Below are 23,817 nucleotides of genomic sequence, written 5' to 3' on the forward strand. Positions count from 1 at the left end.
TCTGCAGTAGAGGTTTCAGCGAGACATCACAGATGGCTGTTTCTGCATATTAATATTTGATTCTCGTCAGATATGTCCCCAGGGTTGGTGAAATATTAACCATGTTCTGGTGTTATTGAAATCTTGTTTCTTTTGAGCCCAAAATCTTTATACATGGTGTCTGTTCATGTCTTCACCCCTCTCCTCCTTAGCTCTTTGTCAGTCACTGTCTGTGGCATTGCCTGGCTACCAACCACTGTCACCCCTACATTTCTAACTAGTGTTGTTTTTCACGGTTGTATGCATCACCTGGTATCTCCTCTACCTGGTGTCACCTCTGTCACCCCTACATTGGTGACAGTAGTTGTCTCTCCTCAGTTATTCATGTAGTGTTTTCTTATGTCTTGTGTTACAGCGCGATGCAAAAGGACAGTACCTGTTTGATCTCATTTGTCACCATCTTAACCTGCTGGAGAAGGACTACTTTGGCATCAGATATGTGGACCCAGACAAACAGAGGGTGGGTGGTGTCAACCGACAGGGAGGAGGGGTAACTCCCTCTCTCTCTGTTTATGTCTGTCTATCTCTCTTTCTTTCTGACTGTTTCTCTCTTAACTACCTCTCCCTTGCTGCCACTTTCACACTCTCTCTCCTTTCCTCCCTCTCCACTCTCTTTTTCTCTTTCTTTCATTCTTTCTTTCTCTCACTCTCTTTCCCATGACATCACACATATACCACTGAGCAGGCTATTTCTACAGTTTCTCCCTCTCTTCTCTCTCCTTCTTTCATGTGTGCCTGCAGCAGAGCCCAACCCCGTACTCTACTGCGTCACAGCCTGAGGTTATTACTGTGTGTTAACGCTCTTGTCTGCACAGCCTGATACACACACGCACACCCACACGTGACACCCACGCGCGCTCACACACACAGATCCTAATCCCATAGGAACAATGGTTCTGTGCCGATCAGAATCAGTTCCTGTTCTGTCTCAACACTTTCAGAGATACTTGTGTTGTTGTTGTTGTTGTTGTGAGGAAAAAACATTTGATGGGAGGGAGGGGGATTTACAGAGTGATGGAGAAAGTGGTAGCACATCTTTCTGCCCATAAACTAACCAGAAGAAGACAGCCATCTGCTGTCAAACAGACAGATTGGACAGGAACTCTGATTGGAGCTGTTGGGTGTTTCTTACTGTGAGTATTGAACTGGACCTTACTTGGAGACATATTCCCTCACCCTGATTTGTGGGAAATGCTTTTGTCAGGTGTACTTTATGTGTAATAAAGCATCATTCTACCTTGACAGACTAATTAGTTACAGTACACATATAATTATATCAGTTTAAAAATGATCTATTCTTAACACGAGTATCAAAAATCACATTGTTGAGGAGCTGATGCAATAATGTGAAATATATATATATATATATTTCACAAATTGGATTTAACCTTTATTTAACTAGACAAGTCAGTTAAGAACAAATTCTTATTTACAATGACGGCCTACCCCGGCCAACCCAGGACGACGCTGGGTTAATTGTGCGCCGCCCTATGGGACTCCCAACCCCGGCCGGATGTGATACAGGCTAGTTCATATGCCTTGTGACCGTGATATATAGGCCTAAGGCCGAGACAATAAGAAGACACAGTGGCAGAATAAATTCAACCACACCTGTGTTTCATCACAAAACCTGAGAGCAACCTCTGTCCTGTGAAGTCCACAAAGCATATTGTATGAAACAAACAGTTACATGACCTACAGCATGGTCAAGCAAGGTCATGTTTACGACATTTTCGGAATACTAAACAACTATTGATTTAGAACCGGGGAGAGTTACCGCAAGTCACAAAAGAAAACAGGAACTGCCTCCACTAACCCAGCACCATTTCAATGTCAACATTTCACCATCATCAAATCACCTATGCTTAGTTTAACACAGTGACTAAAAGATAAACTAAAAGATACCAAACACAAATGAGTCCAATCAACGTACGCTAAATATGATGTGGCTGTTCTGATTTCTCTCTCTGTGTGTGTGTGTGTGTGTGTGTGTGTGTGTGTGTGTGTGTGTGCGTGCGTGCGTGCGTGCGTGCATCCATGCAAGTAGAAAAAACATGTTGACTCACCCTACTTGTAGAGAAATGCCAATTCCATCCTCCTCTCTTTCATGTTGATGAAATGGTCTGTGACTCTGTCATACAGTACAAGGTTTTATTTTTTGTTGTCCTAGGCTACCTTGCTAAAATGCTTGCTCACTAGCCTAACTTCCTATCATGGGCAATGTTAGCTAGTTAACATTAGCCTTCTACATCTAGCTACATATTGAACTTCCATTCTCTCAGATTAGGGCACCACATATGAATTTATGGTTGGATCAGAATCACCATCATTGGCCAGTACAGAGAATTAAGTAAAACCACAACTCCAAATCCCTGTCTCCATCCATGGATAATTTAGGAAAGGGCCCATTTTAGCTAGCTAGCCACCGGAGGACAACAACATGAGCTGCAACAATTCAAGTTATTTCTGTGTATGACGTATTGCTCTCGTGATGTGATTGGAGTGAAGCCAAATCCAAACTGGCTTCCCTTGACACATGTTTTTGGTGCACCAGGATCATTTACAGTTGAGTTCACTCAGTTTATTTCAACACTGTTTGGCTATTATTTTATACATTTTTATGAATGGAGGCCAAATGCTTGCTGGCTGCCCTTGCATTCAACGCTACAGGCGGCAGCAATGTCATGCTCTTTTTGACCAGACAGCATAAAATATATGGCCTACTGTAACGGTTTTCTAGTGGTGATGAAGGAGAGTCGGACCAAACTGCAGCGTGTCGATTGCGATCCATATTTATTAAACAAAACGTAAACACGACTAAACACTAAACACGACTAAACACTAAACACTACAAAACAATAAACGTAATGAAAACCGAAAACAGCCTATCTAGTGCAAACTAACAGAGAGTACAAGTAAGACACTAAGGACAATCACCCACGACAAACTCAAAGAATATGGCTGCCTAAATATGGTTCCCAATCAGAGACAACGATAAGCACCTGCCTCTGATTGAGAACCACTCCAGACAGCCATAGACCTTGCTAGACAACCCACTAAGCTACAATCCCAATACCACCACCAAAACCCCAAGACAAACACACCACAATACAAAAACCCCATGCCACACCCTGGCCTGACCAAATACATAAAGATAAACACAAAATACTTTGACCAGGGCGTGACAGAACCCCCCCCCTAAGGTGCGGACTCCCGAACGCACCTCAAAACAATAGGGAGGGTCCGGGTGGGCGTCTGTCCATGGTGGCGGCTCCGGCGCGGGACGTGGACCCCACTCCTTTAATGTCTTAGTCCCCTCTCCCTTCGTCCCTGGATAGTCCACTCGCCGCCGACCATGGCCTAGTAGTCCCCACCCAGAACCCCACTGGACTGAGGAGCAGATCGGGACTGAAGGACAGCTCGGGACCGAGGCAGCTCGGGACTGAGGGGAAGCTCGGGAGTGAGAGAAAGCTCAGGAGTGAGAGGAAGCTCAGGAGTGAGAGGAAGCTCAGGAGTGAGAGGAAGCTCAGGAGTGAGAGGAAGCTCAGGAGTGAGAGGAAGCTCAGGAGTGAGAGGAAGCTCAGGAGTGAGAGGAAGCTCAGGAGTGAGAGGAAGCTCAGGAGTGAGAGGAAGCTCAGGCAGGTAGATAGATCTACCAGCTCCTGGCTGGCTGGTGGTTTCAGCAGATCCTGGCTGACTGGCAGATCCTGGCTGACTGGCAGATCCTGGCTGACTGGCAGATCTGGAAGAGTCTGGTTGACTGGCAGATCTGGAAGAGTCTGGTTGACTGGCAGATCTGGAAGAGTCTGGTTGACTGGCAGATCTGGAAGAGTCTGGTTGACTGGCAGATCTGGAAGAGTCTGGTTGACTGGCAGATCTGGAAGAGTCTGGTTGACTGGCAGATCTGGAAGAGTCTGGTTGACTGGCAGATCTGGAAGAGTCTGGCTGACTGGCAGATCTGGAAGAGTCTGGCTGACTGGCAGATCTGGAAGAGTCTGGCTGACTGGCAGATCTGGAAGAGTCTGGCTGACTGGCAGATCTGGAAGAGTCTGGCTGACTGGCAGATCTGGCGGCGCTGGGCAGACTGGCGGCGCTGGGCAGACTGGCGGCGCTGGGCAGACTGGCGGCGCTGGGCAGACTGGCGGTGCTGGGCATACTGGCGGTGCTGGGCAGACTGACGACGCTGGGCAGACTGACGACGCTGGGCAGACTGACGACGCTGGGCAGACTGACGACGCTGGGCAGACTGACGACGCTGGGCAGACTGGTGATGCTGGGCAGACTGACGGCGCTGGGCAGACTGACGGCGCTGGGCAGACTGGCGATGCTGGGCAGACTGGCGGCACTAGCTGCTCCATATAGGCTGACAGCTCTGGCGGCTTCTTACAGACTGACCGCTCTGGCGGCTCCGTGCTGACTGGCAGCTCCTTGCAGACTGGCAGCTCCTTACAGACTGACAGCTCCGTGCAGACTGACAGCTCCTTGCAGACTGACAGCTCCTTGCAGACTGGCAGCTCCATGCAGACTGGCAGCTCCATGCAGACTGGCAGCTCCATGCAGACTGGCTGCTCTATGCAGACTGACAGCTCAGGCTGCTTCATGCAGACTGACATCTCTGGCTGCTCCATGTAGACTGGCTGCTTCATGCAGACTGGCAGCTCGGGCTGCTTCATGTAGACTGACAGCTCTGGCTGCTCCATGCGGACTGACAGCTCTGGCTGCTCCATGTAGACTGACTGCTTCATGCAGACTGGCAGCTCGGGCTGCTTCATGTAGACTGACAGCTCTGGCTGCTCCATGCAGACTGACAGCTCTGGCTGCTCCATGTAGACTGGCTGCTTCATGCAGACTGGCAGCTCGGGCTGCTCCATGCAGACTGACAGCTCTGGCTGCTTCATGCAGACTGGCAGCTCTGGCTGCTCCATGCAGACTGGCTGCTCCATGCAGACTGGCAGCTCTGGCTGCTCCATGCAGACTGACAGCTCTAGCTGCTCCATGCAGACTGGCTGCTTCATGCAGACTGGCAGCTCTGGCTGCTCCATGCAGACTGACAGCTCTGGCTGCTCCATGCAGACTGACATATCTGGCTGCTCCATGCAGACTGACATCTCTGGCTGCTCCATGCAGACTGACATATCTGGCTGCTCCATGCAGACTGACAGCTCTGGCTGCTCCATGCAGACTGACAGCTCTGGCTGCTCTATGCGGACTGACAGCTCTGGCTGCTCCATGCAGGCTGGCAGCTCTGGCTGCGCTGAACAGGCGGGAGGATCCGGCAGCGCTGTAGAGGAGAAAGGCTCTGGCTGCGCTAAACAGGCGGGAGACTCCAGCAGCGCAGGAGAGGAGAAAAGCGCTGGCTGCGCTGAACAGGCGAGGCACACTGAAGGCCTGGTGCATGGTGCTGGAACTGGTGGTACTGGATCGAGGACACGCACAGGAAGCCTGGAGCGGGGAGCTGCTACCGGAGGACTGGAGTGTGGAGGTGGCACAGGATGGGCTAGACCGTGAAGGCGTACTGGAGATCTTGAGAGCAGTGTTGGCACAGGATGTGCAAGGCTAGGGATGTGCACAGGAGGCCTGGTGCGTGAGGCTGGCACCAACTTCACCAGCCGACTAACACGCACCTCAGGACGAGTATGGAGCGCTAACCCAGGTGCCATCAAATCCCCAACACGTTCCGTCGGGCGAATTCCATGCAAAAGCACCAACACAGCAACTCCCTCATTTCTCTCTCCTCCAATTTCCCCATTAACTCCTTCACAGTCTCTGGTTCTGGTCTCCTCCTTGGCTCCTCACGATAAACAGGGAGAGTTGGCTCAGGTCTGACTCCTGACTCTGCCACACTCTCCCTGAGCCCCCAAGAAATTTTTGGGGCTGATTCTCAGGCTTCCATCCGCTACGCCGTGCTGCCTCCTCATATCTGCGCCTCTCAGCTTTCGCCGCCTCCAGTTCTTCCTTGGGGCGGCGATATTCTCCAGGCTGAGCCCAGGGTCCTTTACCGTCCAGTTCTTCCTCCCATGTCCATTTCTCCAGGTGGTGCAGCCTCTCCCACTGCAGCTGCTGCTGCTCCTGCTGCTGCTGCCTCTGTTGCCTCTCCTGTGGTTCCTGCCTGTTAACACGCTGCTTGGTCCGTTGGTGGTGGGTGATTCTGTAACGGTTTTCTAGTGGTGATGAAGGAGAGTCGGACCAAACTGCAGCGTGTCGATTGCGATCCATATTTATTAAACAAAACGTAAACACGACTAAACACTAAACACGACTAAACACTAAACACTACAAAACAATAAACGTAATGAAAACCGAAAACAGCCTATCTAGTGCAAACTAAGAGTACAAGTAAGACACTAAGGACAATCACCCACGACAAACTCAAAGAATATGGCTGCCTAAATATGGTTCCCAATCAGAGACAACGATAAGCACCTGCCTCTGATTGAGAACCACTCCAGACAGCCATAGACCTTGCTAGACAACCCACTAAGCTACAATCCCAATACCACCACCAAAACCCCAAGACAAACACACCACAATACAAAAACCCCATGCCACACCCTGGCCTGACCAAATACATAAAGATAAACACAAAATACTTTGACCAGGGCGTGACACCTACACATACAGAGACAGAGGGGCGCTGCTTCGCTCACTCGGATGCTTTCTCCGGTGAGATACATTCAGCCTTGCAAATTGAAGGAAAATTATGAAACACAGAGAAACGAATAGTCCATTTAAAATATATATATTTATCAATATTTTGGGGAAGCCTGGCTTCTCTTGGCATCCATGAATACACGCCACTAGTGCCTTCCTCAGTCAGAGTCAGAGTACTTAACCCAGTCTGTATTCACTGTCAGTCTCTTCTATATACCTTTCAGATTGGCAGGTAGTTAGAGCAGTGTTTCAGGATTTGATGGAAGGACTGTAGAGGGTATATGAGGCTTTGATAGACACAACTCTGTCACAGTCTATCAGTGAAGCACTCAACCAAGCCCTCCTCTCCAGAGTAGAACCTCGAGGCCAGGGGAGTGACAGGTGAAGTCTGGGAGATATGATTAACATCAACAAACTAGGCCAGTATCACCGGTGTAGTGTCTTCCCCACTCATTTAATGTATTCCATTTTTCATTCAACCTTTATTCATACAGATTAATTGAGATAACATCTGTTCAACTCACCAGAGATATTTTTTTCTCCTCCAAATGGTTATGAGCTGACAGACACTTTCCTTTCTTTCATCTCTATAAGAGTCACTGGGTAAGAGAGAGAGGGGGGATGTGAAGGAGAGAGAGAGAGAGGGAGGAGGATGTGTAGAGAGAGAGAAAATATAAACATCAGTAAAGTAGAGAGAACACAGCATTAGGGTGCTCAGTGGAGTTCTGTTCTAGAATGCCCTCCAGCTCTAGACAACAAGTCAGAATGCAGAACTACAGAGCAATCAGACCATGTAGTCTGTCACTAATGTCTAGAGTAGAGGCAGAGGGATTGCAGTCAGGTATTTATAGCGCCTAGAAAACACCGTTTTTGACTGATTTGTTTTTGTTTGTCTTTCAGCACTGGTTGGGGTTTACAAAATGTATTGCCAAACAAATGAAATGTAAGTACATGAATAAATGACCATGTATGGATATTGAATTATGCATGATGACATGCAGTTGTGAATTTGATTGGGTGATTGAGTCGTTGGCAGTTACTACTAGTTAGGTCACAGTAACTACTAGAAAAAGCCTCTGTTCTAACATGTGACCTCTCCCCCCAGCCCAGCCTCCATTCACCATGTGTTTACGTGTCAAGTTTTACCCTCCTGACCCGGCTGCCCTGAAAGAGGAAATCACAAGGTAAGAGACTAGAGACAGTCTGACAGGCAGAATGGAGTGGGCTTATAATAGAGGATACTAGGGTGCCAGCCATGCACTGCTGTCAACCCAACTCAGAGGGAGGGAGGGAGGGAGGGAGGGAGGGAGGGAGGGAGGGAGGGAGGGAGGGAGGGAGGGAGAGAGAGAGAGAGAGAGGAGAGGGAGGGAGGGAGGGAGGGAGGGAGGGAGGGAGGGAGGGAGGGAGGGAGGGAGGGAGGGAGGGAGGGAGGGATAGGTGGTAGGAAAAGATGGTGTGGATTTTGCCTACAGTGGGTGCAATAGATTGAAAGACTTGGTTTAGTCCAAATGGTCCAAATTACATTGGATTCTTCCAACTGTGGGCAATCAATCTCTTTCATCTGAATGAAATTTCTCATGTTAATGCTGAATATTACACACATCTAGAATATCAATGGTAGACCACAGGCATGAATGAGTGAGCACAAGCTGATTGTAGGGGTATCAAAACCCTACAGTGAATACATTTGTAGGAGTATTTAGACGAGATAACTCTTTCTTTAAGTTGCAATGTCAGGTCACCCTGCCTGCACAATGCGGTACTCTATCTCTGACAGTCAAACTACGGTGTAGTGGAGGTGGAAGGAGGGAGGAGGAGGTTAGTCTGTGTCCAAATGGCATCCTATTCCCTATATAGTGCACTAAGACCAGAGCCTGGTCAAAAGTAGTGCACTATATAGGGAATAGGGTGCCATTTGGGACGTAACCCTAGTCTCGTCATCATGCAATCTAGCCCCTTTCCCTTTCCACTGCTTCCCATTGTCTCATAACCCCAGTCGGAGCTAGGAAGGGAGAGAACCACTTCCCAATCCTCCACCATCTGGTGACGCTGCCAGCAGCACCTTCTGTAAAGACTAGACACACACACACTCACTCACACTAACACACACACAAACACACACTTATGACATTTTGCTGTATGATTAATAATGGTATTTATTGCGTTACTGCTCAAATCAAATCAAATCTGCTCTTAGAGAAGATAAGCCACTGGTGTGTGAAATTAATGCTGGGTAAAATATTCTGAAATGTGCGTTTTCTTGGGCTGCAGTCTGAGGCAACTTGATCTCACATGAAACTTTCACATGAATTGCAAGAGCCTGAATAACAATCACATTCTCAACCAGAAGACTGAAGGACTCTCCATGGACCACAGCTAAACTGATCTGTAAACCCAAAACCACATCTCTTGTGTGCTGGCCAAGTAACAGTCTGTCACAGAAGACTACAGTTAGACCAGTAGATCACAAGGAGTTAATTATAACTCAAATCATAACTAAATCACAGATGATATGTGAAATCATAGAGGACAGAGCCAGGTTGAAAGACAATCATCACATATCCACTCAGATCCACTCAGATCCACTCAGATCATGGTAAGTGAAGTTCTGTTTGAAGAGGAGGATGGTACTGCAGTGTAGGAGGTAAGGATGTGGTTAACAGAGCACGTTCTGAATGAGACTGGACAGGGTTATGTATTAATGATGGGGAGATGGGAACTAAAAGCCTGGGTGAATCCAAAATGGCGCCCTATTCTCTATAAAGTACACTACTTTTTGTCAGAGCCCTGGTCAAAAGTAGTTCACTAGTTAGGGGACATGGTGCCATTTGGGACACCGACTGATTTTCCATATATTTATTAGCTAGAGGGTATAGTATGTTGCACCAGGCGAAGTCAGCAGCACTCTGCAGGGAGGAGAAGATGTGAAGGCAGAGTATAGAGTTGTGACTTATCTGACTTTACGTGTTCAGGTCTCAGGCAAGGTTAGGCTACTCATCACGCAAACAAGCTTGGGTCACAGAATTAAACCTCTATTGCATTACTTATTCCTTTCATCTCCTAGTGGGGCAAAGGGCCTATGTTGCATAGAGACACTATATTGCTTATGCTGCTAACCTGGTAAACCTGCTGAATGCTGATATTCCTGCACCAAAACATCCCTGACAATGGCTCTTTTCCTCTCATGTCTTAACACACCTGGACACATGGAGTTGCCTGTCGACAGTTTTATCTATTGTGCCGTTTACTTTCCAGCAGGATTCCAACCTATTTGACATTGAATTGGAGAGGAAGCCTTCTCCGCGGGAAGTTGTTTTGTCATCCTGTGTAGAACGACCCAGTAGCAACCAGGGGACTGTTTGTTTGACTCAAACTAGTAGAAGTGGAAAAGTTATTTCATCATCCTGGTTTCTAGAAGCAGTGAAAGTGAGATAATTCTTCACTATCTCCTCAACCTGAGAGATAAAAGGATCCAATTAAGAGAAGGGCCAGATAAGGTGAAGTCCCCTCTGTGTTGGGAGGTGGAAGTGGCTGTGCTTTAGCTGGGTATGGAATGGTCTCCTGGGCCCTGTAGGCTAGAGGCAGGAAGGAGCAGAGACGGACTCAGAGAGACACGCCATTACTCGCCTCAGGCCTTCCTTTACCAAACACGGTCTATCTCAAACACTCTCCTCTACAAACCCTTTCCAAGCAACCAACAAACGAACAGAGTTAAGTGAAGAACATCGTCTGGGAATGTAAGATCAGGGCTCTCTTGGGCCGTCTGTATGAGCCACTCATCCCTTTAAATGGAGCTACAAATGCAATGAAAGAAATTGAAAACAAATCATTTAGGTTCAGTACATCTCTTTGCTTGTTTGGAGTGGACCAAAAAACACACTGTTTCTGATGTTCCTTTGCAGATATCTAGTCTTCCTACAGATCAAGAGAGATCTGTACCATGGTCGTCTCCTGTGTAAGACGTCGGATGCTGCCATGTTGGCTGCCTACATACTACAAGGTAAATGGACCACAGCAAACCCATGTATTTCTTGCCTATTTTTTTAATTGAACCTTTATTTAACTAGGCAAGTCAGTTAAGAACAAATTCTTATTTACATTGACGGCCTACCAAAAGGCAAAAGGCCTCTTGCGGGGACAATATAAATATAGGACAAAACACACATCACAACACTACATAAAGAGAAACGTAAGACAACAACATAGCAAGGCAGCAACACATGATAACACAGCATGGTAGCAACACAACATAACAACAACATGGTAGCAACACAACATGGTAGCAGCACAAAACACGGTACAAACATTATTGGGCACGGTCAACAAAACAAAGGTCAAGGTCAAGAAGGTAGAGACAACAATACATCACACAAAGCAGCCACAACTGTCAGTAAGAGTGTCCATGATTGAGTCTTTGAATGAAGAAATTGCGAACTGAAAAGAGGAGCGACCCAGGGATGTGCTGTGCTTTGGGGACCTTTAACAGAATGTGACTGGCAGAACGGGTGTTGTATGTGGAGGATGAGGGCTGCAGTAGATATCTCAGATAGGGGGGAGTGAGGCCTAAGAGGGTTTTATAAAGGTGTTTGTTATAAGACTTAATGGAGAAATACCACTGTCACCTACTGTTTTCATTGTGATGTGAGTGTGTGAGTTGAGGTAGTGTGGTGGAGGTATAGGTCTAAAGCTCAGACTGTAGCCTCCAGCACTGTGGCAGCATCCTCATTGGCATTCAGGCAGCTGATTTAAGGCTTAGCTCTCCTGCTCCCCTGCCACACAGAGACAAGGCCGCCATTGTCTGATTGTCTGGGCCTGGCTCTTACAGAATCTCAGGGCTGTAAAAAGAACAGCAGTAGAACAGCCAGGTTAACCTATAGCAGAGATATAGAAGAGAAGCTCTGACGGCATGTACCATGACTACAATAGATGTGGTTTATAACAGCCAGGTCACTATGCTTTATGTCATATGGGTTACATAGGTCTTCCCAGTAATGTATTTGTGTGTGTTGCAGACATCACAGGTAAAGTTGTTTCTGTTGTCTCCTGTGTTCTCCATCCTCCCCCAGCTGAGGTTGGTGACTATGATCCTGGAAAGCATCCTGAGGGCTACAGCTCCAAGTTCCAGTTCTTCCCTAAACACTCAGAGAAGCTGGAGAGACGCATCTCTGACATCCACAAGACAGAACTAATGTAAGGTGACACCTGTCAAACACCGCATTGTGATTTTATTTGACACATAGTTCACTCAGTCTCTGTCTGTAGTCTCTATGTACACCTGATTCTGAACATAGACATCATCCATCCCACTAGCCTCCTCTCCCTCTCTTCCCCTCTCTTCCCCTCTCTTTCCTTTCTCTCTCTCTCTCTCTCTCTCTCTCTCTCTCTACCAGATGATTATGATATTTGACATAGCGCTTGTAATTGAATATAGTGTCATCATCAGCATGATGATTGTGGACCTAACTTGATACAAGAACATCCTATCTCTCCTAGATAGAATGTTACAGCCATGATGAAAATAGATATGTTGATGAGATATATTATGCATGACCCTAGCTTAGCCGTAGATATGCAATTTCATATCCACATCATATGCTGAATATACAATATTTTCCTAGCTGCTATTTGTCCAACTCTTCCTGCTTATGGATAGTGGGTGAAGGGACCGCAGTGACCTTCAGAGTGTGTGCGTGTGTGCGTGCGTGCGTGTGTACGGGTGAGTGTGTGGGTGTGTGTTTTTCTCAGTACTGTACTGCTGTGTCATTAGTTTGTGGCAACCTGGGACAACTCTGCCAGTCAGCTGAACATCACATCACCCTCAAGAGGCTCTCTCTCTCCCTCCCCCTTCACAGTATATGCAGTATCCATATATACAGACTCTACTACTGTAGACCACCTATGGGATCTTACCTCTGCTGCCCTCTAGTGTTGGTCTCTCTCATCTTTCACTCACTGAAATGAATGAAAGGAAATTCCCTTTACAAATCATTAGCTTACCGCTGGAACCTTTTCCATCCATCACCACACAGCCCACAGTAATCTGTCTGTTGTGTCCTCATCTCCCAGAGGACAGACTCCAGAAGAGTCCGAGCTGAACTTCCTGCAGAAGGCCCAGGAGCTGGAGACGTATGGTGTGGACCCTCACCCCTGCAAGGTACCAAAACCTTGATAAGAGGAGGGTCCATTATAGCTCTGCACTGGCAGAGTCCTTTTAGCTCTCTATTGATTCCAGTACAGCCTGAACCTCGTTTAATACAACATGTTTTTTTGCTATTCTGTTTGTGAGGCCAGTTGTACATTACATACAGATATCGGATCTTAATTTGACACCTTTCGTCGCAGGAGGAAAATAATCCTGCAGCAGGATGATTTGAATAATGAAGAAATATTTAAAATCTCCGCCAGGGGACAGCTGGAAGCGGTGTTTGTATACAACACAGTACCTTACCTACAGGATACCTTATGTAGGCTACGTGCCGGCTATAGCGTGTCTTGTGTGGATTATAATAAATGGACGCAGCCTGCAATTGAACTAAATTTTGACAGTTCATTCATAAGCTGAGGATATAGTTGACCCTTGTACTGTATGTCGTAGCCTAGTGGAGACCAATCTATCTTGTGTTTTTAAGCTATATAAGATGGTGGTTGTTGATGTGTATGGTTGCATTTCAAATACATTTTGGTACATTTGAATGTTGCAGTAATAGGACCTAGACCTAGCTTTTGAGCGAGTGAGAAAATAATTTTGATAGCTTGTCCTGATCCCATTGACTCAACTGCTATTTTTCAGGGACTCACAAGGCTCATTTGAATTTCCTGATGTAGCAGGAAAATTCTCTGCGACAAAAGAGTGATCAAGTTAAGATCCGACATCTGTACAACAGCATATACCGTGTATTCAATACTTGTGTTGTGTCTGTGTCAGGATGTGTCAGGGAACCCTGCCTTCCTGGCCTTCACTCCGTTTGGCTTCACTGTCCTGCAGGGGAACAGGAGAGTCCATTTCCTCAATTGGTGAGTAATAATATGGTTAGCATAGTCATAACTTTTGTCAAGCCTTCCTTGTTTTACAGACAGAAATAGTTGCATAAAATGTAAGAGATTTAAGTGTGTAGTTGTTGCATAAAATGTGCGACATTTGGCTTGCCTGTCGTTAGCAATTGTTCTATTTTACCTGGCAGTCCAGAATCCCACGGTCTCAGACCTAAACCTATTTGTCCCTCCTCCTGACTAGAAAACAGAGCTGTTCTAATCTGCCAGTTGGTCACAAAGAATATTTCAACGCTTCTTACTGTTCTGTTCGGTTTTGACTGGTCTTGTCTTGTCTTGGTGGGTAGGGACGAGGTGACAAAGCTGAAGTTTGAGGCAAAGACATTCCATATATATGCAAATCAGAAAGAGGTGGGTTCCATGACATGCATTATTAAAATGGTTTCCTTTCTGCTCTGAAATTACACAGTGAAATTCATGTAGATAAACCTGTTTTATGCATTGGAAATGACCTTTGGGGAGAAGGTGTAATTTATCCGTAATAGAGAAGTTAATGACTTATCTGGAAATAAGATGTGGGTCCATTGTTGATAGATAAATGTGTACTTGTTGTGGTCTCGTTCATAGAAATAGAATGAATAGAAGTGGTGTCTCCATTCAAGTCAATGATTGCTTAATTGGTGGACTGGCAGCCATTTTGTGTGTACCCATGCCAGAAAGTAAAAGCAGGAAGTGTACCCTTCAATCTGTGCTGGGATTTGAGTCAACTCAACTGGCATTACAAAAAATGTATTCCATTGCACAAGCCACATCAGTTAGCATAATTTGAATGAACATTCTGCATTACCATGGCAATCCATCCTCAGTTTATATAACATTTCAAAATACCATGTCAATTATTGCATCCCAATACCAGGCAGCCATTGCAAGTGTACCCATGAGTTTACCAGTCAAATGCCAGGGTAAGAGCTTCCAAACCCGTTTTATTCATTCTATTTCTATGGTTTTGGTAGCCAAGTCAGAAGATGTGAAATACAAGATGTGCATACTCTGTCATACTCAGATGTGCATACACATACCTACATGTGTATACTCACTGCAGGACAAGAAGATCATCTTGACATATTTTGCACCTACACCTGAGGCCTGTAAACACCTGTGGAAGTGTGGAGTTGAGAATCAGGCTTTCTACAAGTGAGTTACACTGACTATCAGTAATTTAATCAATCAATCAATATATGATGCAATGTACACTACCGGTCAAAAGTGTTAGAAAACCTACTCATTCAAGAGTTTTTCTTTATTTTTCCTATTTTCTACATTGTAAAATAATAATGAAGACACCAAAACTATGAAATAACACATCATGTAGTAACCAAAAAAGTTTTCAACAAATCAAAATATATTTTATATTTTAGATTCTTCAAAATGGCAGCTTTGCACACTCTTGGCATTCTCTCAACCAGCTTCAGCTTCATAGTCACCTGGAATGCATTTCAATTAACAGGTGTGCCTTCTTAAAAGTTAATTTGTAGAATATCTTTCCTTCTTAATGTGTTTGAGACAATCAGTTGTGTTGTGACATGGTAGGGGGGTATACAGATGATAACCCTATCTGGTAAAAGACTAAATCCATATTCTGACAAGAACAGCTCAAATAAGCAAAGAGAAACAACAGCCCGTCATTACTTTAAGACATGAATGTCAGTCAATACGGATCATTTCAAGAACGTTGAAAGTTTCTTCAAGTGGAGTTGCAAAAACCATCAAGCGTTATGATGAAACTGGCTCTCATGAGGACCGACACAGGAATGGAAGACACAGAGTTACCTCTGCTGCAGAGGATAAGTTCATTAGAGTTACCAGCCTCAGAAATTGCAGCCCAAATAAATGCTTCACAGAGTTCAAGTAACAGACGCATCTCAACATCAACTGTTCAGAGGAGACTGTGTGAATCAGGTCTTCATTTTCAAATTGCTGCAAAGAAACCAGTAATAAGAAGAGACTTGCTTGGGCCAAGAAACATGAGCAATGGACATTAGACCGGTAGAAATGTGTCCTTTGGAGTCCAAATTGGATATTTTTGGTTCCAACTGCCGTGTCTTTGTGAGACGTGATGTGGGTGAATGGATGATCTCCGCATGTGTATTTGCCACCGTAAAGCATGGAGGAGGTGTTATGGTGTGGGGGTGCTTTGCTGGTGACACTGTCTGTGATTGATTTAGAATTCAAGGCACACTTAACCAGCATGGCTACCACAGCATTGTGCATCGATACGCCATCCCATCTGGTTTGTGCTTAGTGGAACTATCATTTGTTTTTCAACAGGACAATGACCCAACACACCTCCAGGCTCATTAAGGGCTATTTTACCAAGGAGAATGATGAAGTGCTGCAACAGATGACCTGGCCTTCACAATCCCCCAACCTCAAACAAATTGAGATAGTTTGGGATGAGTCGGACTGCAGAGTGAAGGAAAAGCAGCCAACAAGTGCTCAGCATATGTGGGAACTCCTTCAAGACTGTTGGAAAAGCATTCCAGGTGAAGCTGGTTCAGAGAATGCCAAGAGTGTGCAAAGCTGCCATCAAGGCAAAGGGTGGCTACTTTGAAGAATCTCAAATATAATATTTTTTAAGACTTTTTGGTTACTACAGTTTTGATGTCATCACTATAATGTAGAAAATAGTAAAAAAATAAAGTAAACCCTTGAATGAGTAGGTGTCCTAAAACTTTTGACCGGTAGTGTATGTGCTATTATTACAATGTTATTACATTGCTAAATCTCTTTGTCTCTGTTCAATCACAGGTTGGACAAGTCCAGCCAGGTCAGAACGGTGTCCAGCAGTAATCTGTTCTTCAAAGGAAGTAGATTCAGATACAGGTAAATACATGTACTGGCTATAAGTAACGTTTTGAGGATCCTTCAGTTCAGTTTTTGGTGATAATGCACGGTTGAGTGTTATGTTTTGCCTCTGTGTTGGCTCTCAGTGGCAGGGTTGCTAAGGAAGTGATGGAGCAAAGTGCCAAAATAAAACGGGAACCTCCAGAGATTCACAGGTGAGCCTTGGTGCTTTTGATGTCTGAGTTACACAATGGCAGTTAGTTTGATGTCTGAGTTACACCATGGCTGTGTTTAGACAGGTAGCCCAATTCTGATCTTTTTCCCACTCATTGGATTTTAACCAATCACATCAGATCTTTTTCAGATCTGATCTGAATGGTCAAAAGACCAATTATTGAAAACAATATCAGAATTGGGCTACCCATGGCACTTAGTTTGAGCATGTTGCTTACAACTCTAGATGGTGTAATTCCCACATGGCCCACATACTGAATATACACTATATGTTGCTGGACTGTGAGTCCCTTTGGATAAAACTGTCAGCTGAATTACCTCCACTATATATCATCCTATCTAGAACCTAAAAGGGTTCTTCAGCTGTCCCCATAGGAGAACTCTTTGAATAACTATTTGTTTCCAGATAGAACCCTTTTCGGTTTCATGTACAACCCTTTCCACAGAGGGTTCTACCTTTAACCAAAAATGGTTCTACCTGGAATCAATAAGGGTTCTCCTATGGGGACAGCAGAAGAACCCTTTTGTAACCCTTTTTTCTAAGAGCATATGCCTGTAACCCCAACATGTAACACGTTTCCACAGGGCTGGTCTGGTACCCAGTAGGAGCTGTCCTTCCATCACCCACGGGCCAAGGCTGACCAGTGTCCCCCGACAAAGACGGCGAGCTGTACACATCTCCATCATGGAGGGTAAAACACACACTGGCCCCTCTCCACACACAGCAGTTACAATCATTTACAGTAGACATAGATAGGGCTGGATTAAGTCTACTCATGTGTGTAACAACACGTTATAGCACACAGATGGCTGGTTTGCCAGACCCAGATAAAGCCTACTCCTGGACTGAAAAGTATGCTCAATGAATAATCTCTATTGAAAGTGCATTTTAGTCCATTAGTAAACTGGTCCCAGATTGCATCTGCACCGCTAGCAGAGCTACTTTAAACCCTACATTTACTTTAGAAGTGCCTTACAAAGCAGCTGCCATAAGATTTAAACGTGTCTGAGATCTATGCTGCTATGGTACTTCACTGCTTTAGTGTCTGAATGGTGCCTCTTACAGTGCCTCTATTCTGGGGGCTTTTAACACACACACACACACACACACACACACACACACACACACACACACACACACACACACACACACACACACACACACACACACACACACACACACACTGCACACAGCTTGAGCAGTAACCTGAGTAGTACCTTTGCTATGAGAGCGGAGCAACAGTTGTGTGTGTCATTCAGGCTTATCCATAATCCACACACACACACACACACACACACACACACACACACACACACACACACACACACACACCAAAGGCTGCACCAATTATCTATTCTCCTTTGTCATTCTTGCAATTCTCTCAAGAGTTGCTGTGACTAAGGTATTATTGTGGCAGGAGGAAGTCACCTTGCTGGTTTGTAAAGAACATTCACAGTCCCTTTTACAGTATAAACAGGAACGTGAAGTAGCAACTTACCTACATGATGTCGGTTGCATTGTATTGTACAATGACAGGTCCTGATATTGAACCCCTCCAACCCTGTCCAAACCTTTCCTGTTCTTCATTGGAATCTACAGTGGTAATAATACCCAGCCTAAAAATAGCCCTCCTGTCAGGGCCTCTCCATGTATGTCACTATGGAGTATATGGTTAGAAGGGTAACAGTTTTAGGGGGTGGGGGTGGTGGTGGTGGTGGGGGGTAGGATAACCACACTGCAATTGGGCCACATTCCTGATCTCAGGATGCTGCCAGTCACTCTCCCAGCCTGCCTGGCTGTCATAGAGACAGAGTTGTGTAGTGTAGCCAGCCATCGCCAGTCACAAGGACAAAGGGAAAGGGGACAACAGCAGACAGGGGACTAGGGACAAAAGTAGAGCGGACAGACACAGGGGAAGAGTAGGGTGGTAGGACGGTGGTAGGGCAGTTGTAGGACAGTGGTAGGACGTTAGTAGGGCAGTTGTAGGACAGTGGTAGGACGTTAGTAGGGCAGTTGTAGGACAGTGGTAACTTGGACGCCGGTAGAGTGCACTTATTCACTCCTTCAACAGCCACCATGGTGAAATGCCTGATCCGGATCGAGACCAAGGTGAATGTGCATCTGTGCATGATCAACCACTGCTACCGTGATATGAAGGTCCGCGTCCTCCAGCTGGGGCCCAGACTCATGGGCAAGGTTCTGGGGGCCATACCCATCTTCCCTGCCCTCCCTGGGGCACCCTCAGCCTCCGGATTTGGGTCCGCAGAGGCCTCCTGGGCTTCGTCCAGGCTGAGCGTAACACCTCCTGGTTATGGCTCCAACAGGCCAGGTAGCTCCTCCGAAGGTAAAGGACCTCATCATCATGGCACAGGATCCAGAATCCCTTACTAAACCATCCAGGGTTACACTTACACATCTTAAAGAGCAAGTACATCATCATGGCACAGAATCCTCCATCTAGTGTTACAGATCTTAGTAACATTGCTTTGAAACAGCTTTGGAAGCCATGACCCTGGAGTCTGGGGTAACACAAGAAGCCTTCGAGGAACCTCTTCCTTCTCAGATTCCCTGTTTCCATTAGGGATGGAACGATGGCATGCGGCTAGATGGAAGTATTTGTTTTGGGTCTGGTGTTGTGCGAAATGTTGTCTGGAGTAAATGTTATGGCCAACGGCTTTGATTCTGAGTTGATTTGGTTTAAGGTCATGTTAGTAGTGTTGTAGAGTGACATCAGTGGCTGCATTGCATGTCTGTTGTGTAGCAGTGTAGTGGAGCATTTGTAGAGGATTGGTTGGGGTATACCTGGTATTCATGGGTTGCATGTTTCATCACAATATTTTTTTGAATGTTTTTTTTGGGACTAATGCCTAACTAAGCAATTTACTCAATGCATTGTCAATGAGTGATGATGAAGATTTCATCAAAAGTGGCTTGGAAGTACAATGCCATTCAAAATTAGGCAAATAATTAGTAGGAAAACATTTTTTCATCATTTTGATGTTGCCAGATGGACTTTAGATGTATAGTCGTGGCCAAAGGTTTTGAGAATGACACAAATATTAATTTTCACAAAGTCTGCTGCCTCAGTGTCTTTAGATATTTTTGTCAGATGTTACTATGGAATACTGAAGAATAATTACAAGCATCCCATAAGTGTCAAAGGCTTTTACTGACAATTACATGAAGTTGATGCAAAGAGTCAATATTTGCAGTGTTGACCCTTCTTATTCAAGACATCTGCAATCCGCCCTGGCATGCTGTCAATTAACTTCTGGGCCACACTGATGGCAGCCCATTCTTGCATAATCAATGCTTGGAGTTTGTCAGAATTTGTGGGTTTTTGTTTGTCCACCCACCTCTTGAGGATTGACCACAAGTTCTCAATGGGATTAAGGTCTGGGGAGTTTCCTGGCCATGGACCCAAAATATCGATGTTTTGTTCCCCGAGCCACTTAGTTATCACTTCTGCCTTATGGCAAGGTGCTCCATCATGCTGGAAAAGGCATTGTTCATCACCAAACTGTTCCTGGATGGTTAGGAGAAGTTGCTCTCTGAGGATGTGTTGGTACCATTCTTTATTCATGGCTGTGTTCGAGGCAGAATTGTGAGTGATCCCACTCCCTTGGCTGAGAAGCAACCCCACACATGAATGGTCTCAGGATGCTTTACTGTTGGCATGACACAGGACTGATGGTAGCGCTCACCTTGTCTTCTCCAGACAAGCTTTTTCTGGATGCCCCAAACAATCGGAAAGGGGATTCATCAGAGAAAATGACTTTACCCCAGTCCCCAGTCTAATCCCTGTACCTTTTGCAGAATATCAGTCTGTCCCTGATGTTTTTCCTGGAGAAGTGGCTTCTTTGATGCCCTTCTTGACACCAGGCCATCCTCCAAAAGTATTCGCCTCACTGTGCGTGCAGATGCACTCACACCTGCCTGCTGCCATTCCTGAGCAAGCTCTGTACTGGTGGTGCCCCGATCCCGCAGCTGAATCAACTTTAGGAGACGGTCCTGGTGCTTCCTGGACTTTCTTGGGCACCCTGAAGCCTTCTTCACAAATTTTGAACCGCTCTCCTTTTGAACCGTTCTTGATGATCTGATAAATGGTTGATTTAGATGCAATCTTACTGGCAGCATTATCCGTGCCTGTGAAGCCCTTTTTGTGCAAAGCAATGATGACGGCACGTCTTTCCTTGCAGGTAACCATAGTTGACAGAGGAAGAACAATGATTCCAAGCACCACCCTCCTTTTGAAGCTTCCAGTCTGTTATTCAAACTAAATCAGCATGACAGAGTCATCTCCATGCTTGTCCTCGTCAACACTCACACCTGTGTTAACGAGAGAATCACTGACATGATGTCAGCTGGTCCTTTTGTGGCCGGGCTGAAATGCAGTGGAAATGTTTTTGGGGGGATTCAGTTCATTTGAATGGCAAAGAGGGACTTTGCAATTCATTGCAATTCATCTGATCACACTTCATAACATTCTGGAGTATATGCAAATTGCCATCATACAAACTGAGGCAGCAGACTTTGTGAAAATTGATATTTGTGTCATTCTCAAAACTTTTGGCCGTGACTGTAGTATAGCTTTAGCTAGCTAGCTAAGATTGAGTGGACACCAGGTTTTAGCTAGCTACCGTTAGCATTATTAGCTATGTTTGATGAACTTAGCTAACTAATGACAACATTGCCATGTCTAAAGTAAATTTGACAACATAATAATGCTGGAAAAGTTGTTTCCTACTAAACATTTGACTACTTTAGCAATATCTGCGTATTTCTAAGCAGTATAGTGTAATTTAGACTAAACAATTGTTAGCCTCTGTCCAGAATGACTGGGTATAACAGGATTTTAGGGCACCACTGTGGCGCTACTGATGGAGGCCGAATTGAGAACATTCATAACAATGGCATGACGCGACCAAGTGATGGAGGTGAAACCTATGAATATCTAGGTCAGAGGGGCCTACTGGATTAGAACACTTTTGTTCCTCTGTGTTTGACTTGATCAATGGAACATATTCTATTTAGCAGGACAAGGTAGTATCTACAACCTACAGCGAATGTGTGTGAGAGTGAAACCTATGATCCTCCATGAGGACTCTGATTCTCCCCTGGATCGTTTTAAAGGCTGGCTGAGCTCTCTATTTTCACATTAACACTCTGGGTTACAGAGGAGATCCTGCCTCTAATCCCAAAGGTCTCCTGACTCAGGGATTGACATGAATAACTAGATCTGAACACTGAACTGAGAGACACAATATCTCTGCCCCAATGTGTAGTTTTGTTCCATGGTACACTGACATGTGTTATGTGGATTCACTATTTGTGTAATAGGAGTTGTTGCTCATTGTCTTTATGATGGGATACATTTTCACAGCTCTGAGTTTGATGTTTCTTCTACTATCTCTATCTCTCTCAGGCCTGGAGTCCCTACGAGACTCCGCCCACTCCACGCCCGTGCGTTCCGTCTCCCACGGCGACTCCTTCATGCCGCGACACCGTCACCACACAACAGATGCCGGCGAGGGCGGGTCATCCCAGCGGGTCATCTCTGACGAGGCCTACTGCCCCTCAGACAGTGTGCTGCCCACCCCCATGGCCGAACACAGCCTGGAGCTAGCCGTGGCGCGCCACCCTAATGGAGCCCCCTGCAGCATCGAAGAGGAGGAGTCGGAGGCCGGGACTCCTGAGGGACAGGTGGCTGAGTTTGGCCCCGACGGCAGAGTGCTTCGGCTGGGTCGGACCAGGAAGTCTCTCCCTAACAAGGAGGTGCAGGAGCTACATAAGTTCATCCTGAGTGTGTTGCGTATGTTCCTGGTGACCATGGGACTTCTGTTTGCCCTGCTCTCCCTCCTCATCATGCTGACTGAGTCTGACCTGGACATCGCCTTCCTCCGGGACATACGCAAGACGCCTGAGTTCCAGCAGTTCCACTTTGAGTATTTCTGCCCTCTCAGACGGTGGGTTGCCTGCAAGTTCCGCTGGATGGGAGGCTTCCTTATAGACAAGTGAGAATGACTGAGCGATGGAGGGAGAGAAAGAGGAGTGAATGAAAAAGAGGCCTCTGAGAGGACGTACGCGAAGGATGGAGGGAGGATAGGAGGAAGTCAAGGAAGGCTGTAGACAGGAAGGGAGGGCTGCTCCATCTGAACGGGAATTAACCTTCAAGCTTCTCCCACAAGTCACTTCCTGTTACAAGCCAAGGACCGCCCCCTTCGCTGACCCTCTTCCCTTTTCTAACCATCAGACTGAACGGAGGACATTTTCTGAGCTCATGTTTTACTTTGGAAATTCAGGTCATTTCAAGGTACTTTATTTTTTACCAAGAGACAAGGCAACAGAGTTATAAAACGACAGAAAATGAGACATCTGAGGTCTGTTATAGGCCTGGGAGGAAACACATATTATTCAACCAACAGAACAACAACAGTTGCCTTTATTTTCTATTACTTCATATGAACATCAATTGTAAGAGAGAAAAAAACGGTATAATAATAAGATGGATACAAATATATTAGATGGACATTGATATAAAAACAGAGGTGTGAAGTGTTGAGTTGTGTACTGTTTGAGCTGAGAAAGGATGAGCGAGAGAGATGAAAAACCATGCCTTTTACTCATTTGGGGTCAACATCTAAAACATCCATGATAATCATTCTAATGCTGCTGAAACTTTCATTTGGGCTGCTATTGGAGGAGAAACATTTCTACTGGCAGGAGTACTGGAGTCTGAAAAAGAAACAAAGATATGATATTCAATAGAAGATGTAAAAAGGTATGTTTTTGAATGTACAGTACCATTCAAAGGTTTGGACACACCTACTCATTCCAGTGTTTTTCTTTATTTTTACTATTTTCTACATTGTAGAATAATAGTGAAGACAGCACAACTATGAAATAACACATATGGAATCATGTAGTAACTAAAACAGTGTTAAACAAATAAAAATATATTTTACATTCTTCAAAGTAGCCACCCTTTGCAGAATGTTTAAAAAGCAGCCATGAAGTGCCCAGCATATGTGGGAACTCCTGTTGGAATAACATTCCAG

At 45.6% G+C, this 23,817-nt stretch overlaps 1 protein-coding gene and 1 long non-coding RNA gene across 2 annotated transcripts; one reads left to right on the forward strand and one right to left on the reverse strand.

The window, feature by feature from the left end:
- The first annotated feature begins 397 nt into the window (after positions 1-397).
- On the forward strand, positions 398-23,618 carry LOC112247297 (FERM domain-containing protein 5-like). Its single transcript, XM_042321226.1, has 13 exons — positions 398-499; positions 7,591-7,633; positions 7,796-7,874; positions 10,593-10,690; positions 11,757-11,880; positions 12,757-12,844; positions 13,616-13,704; positions 14,028-14,091; positions 14,783-14,874; positions 16,489-16,563; positions 16,671-16,739; positions 17,344-17,450; positions 22,185-23,618. Exons 2-13 carry the CDS (start codon positions 7,627-7,629, stop codon positions 22,775-22,777), a joined length of 1,485 nt encoding a protein of 494 aa, XP_042177160.1. The 5' UTR covers positions 398-499; positions 7,591-7,626; the 3' UTR covers positions 22,778-23,618.
- Positions 12,550-18,338, reverse strand: LOC112247298. The gene is made up of 4 exons (XR_006083302.1): positions 18,258-18,338; positions 14,764-14,836; positions 13,983-14,043; positions 12,550-12,837 (listed from the first exon to the last, which is right to left on the reverse strand). It is a non-coding gene; the product is annotated as an uncharacterized LOC112247298 (long non-coding RNA).
- Positions 23,619-23,817: the final 199 nt, after the last annotated feature.

The sequence above is a fragment of the Oncorhynchus tshawytscha genome, linkage group LG04, assembly GCF_018296145.1.
Source record: "Oncorhynchus tshawytscha isolate Ot180627B linkage group LG04, Otsh_v2.0, whole genome shotgun sequence".
NCBI classification, from domain to species: Eukaryota; Metazoa; Chordata; class Actinopteri; order Salmoniformes; family Salmonidae; genus Oncorhynchus; species Oncorhynchus tshawytscha.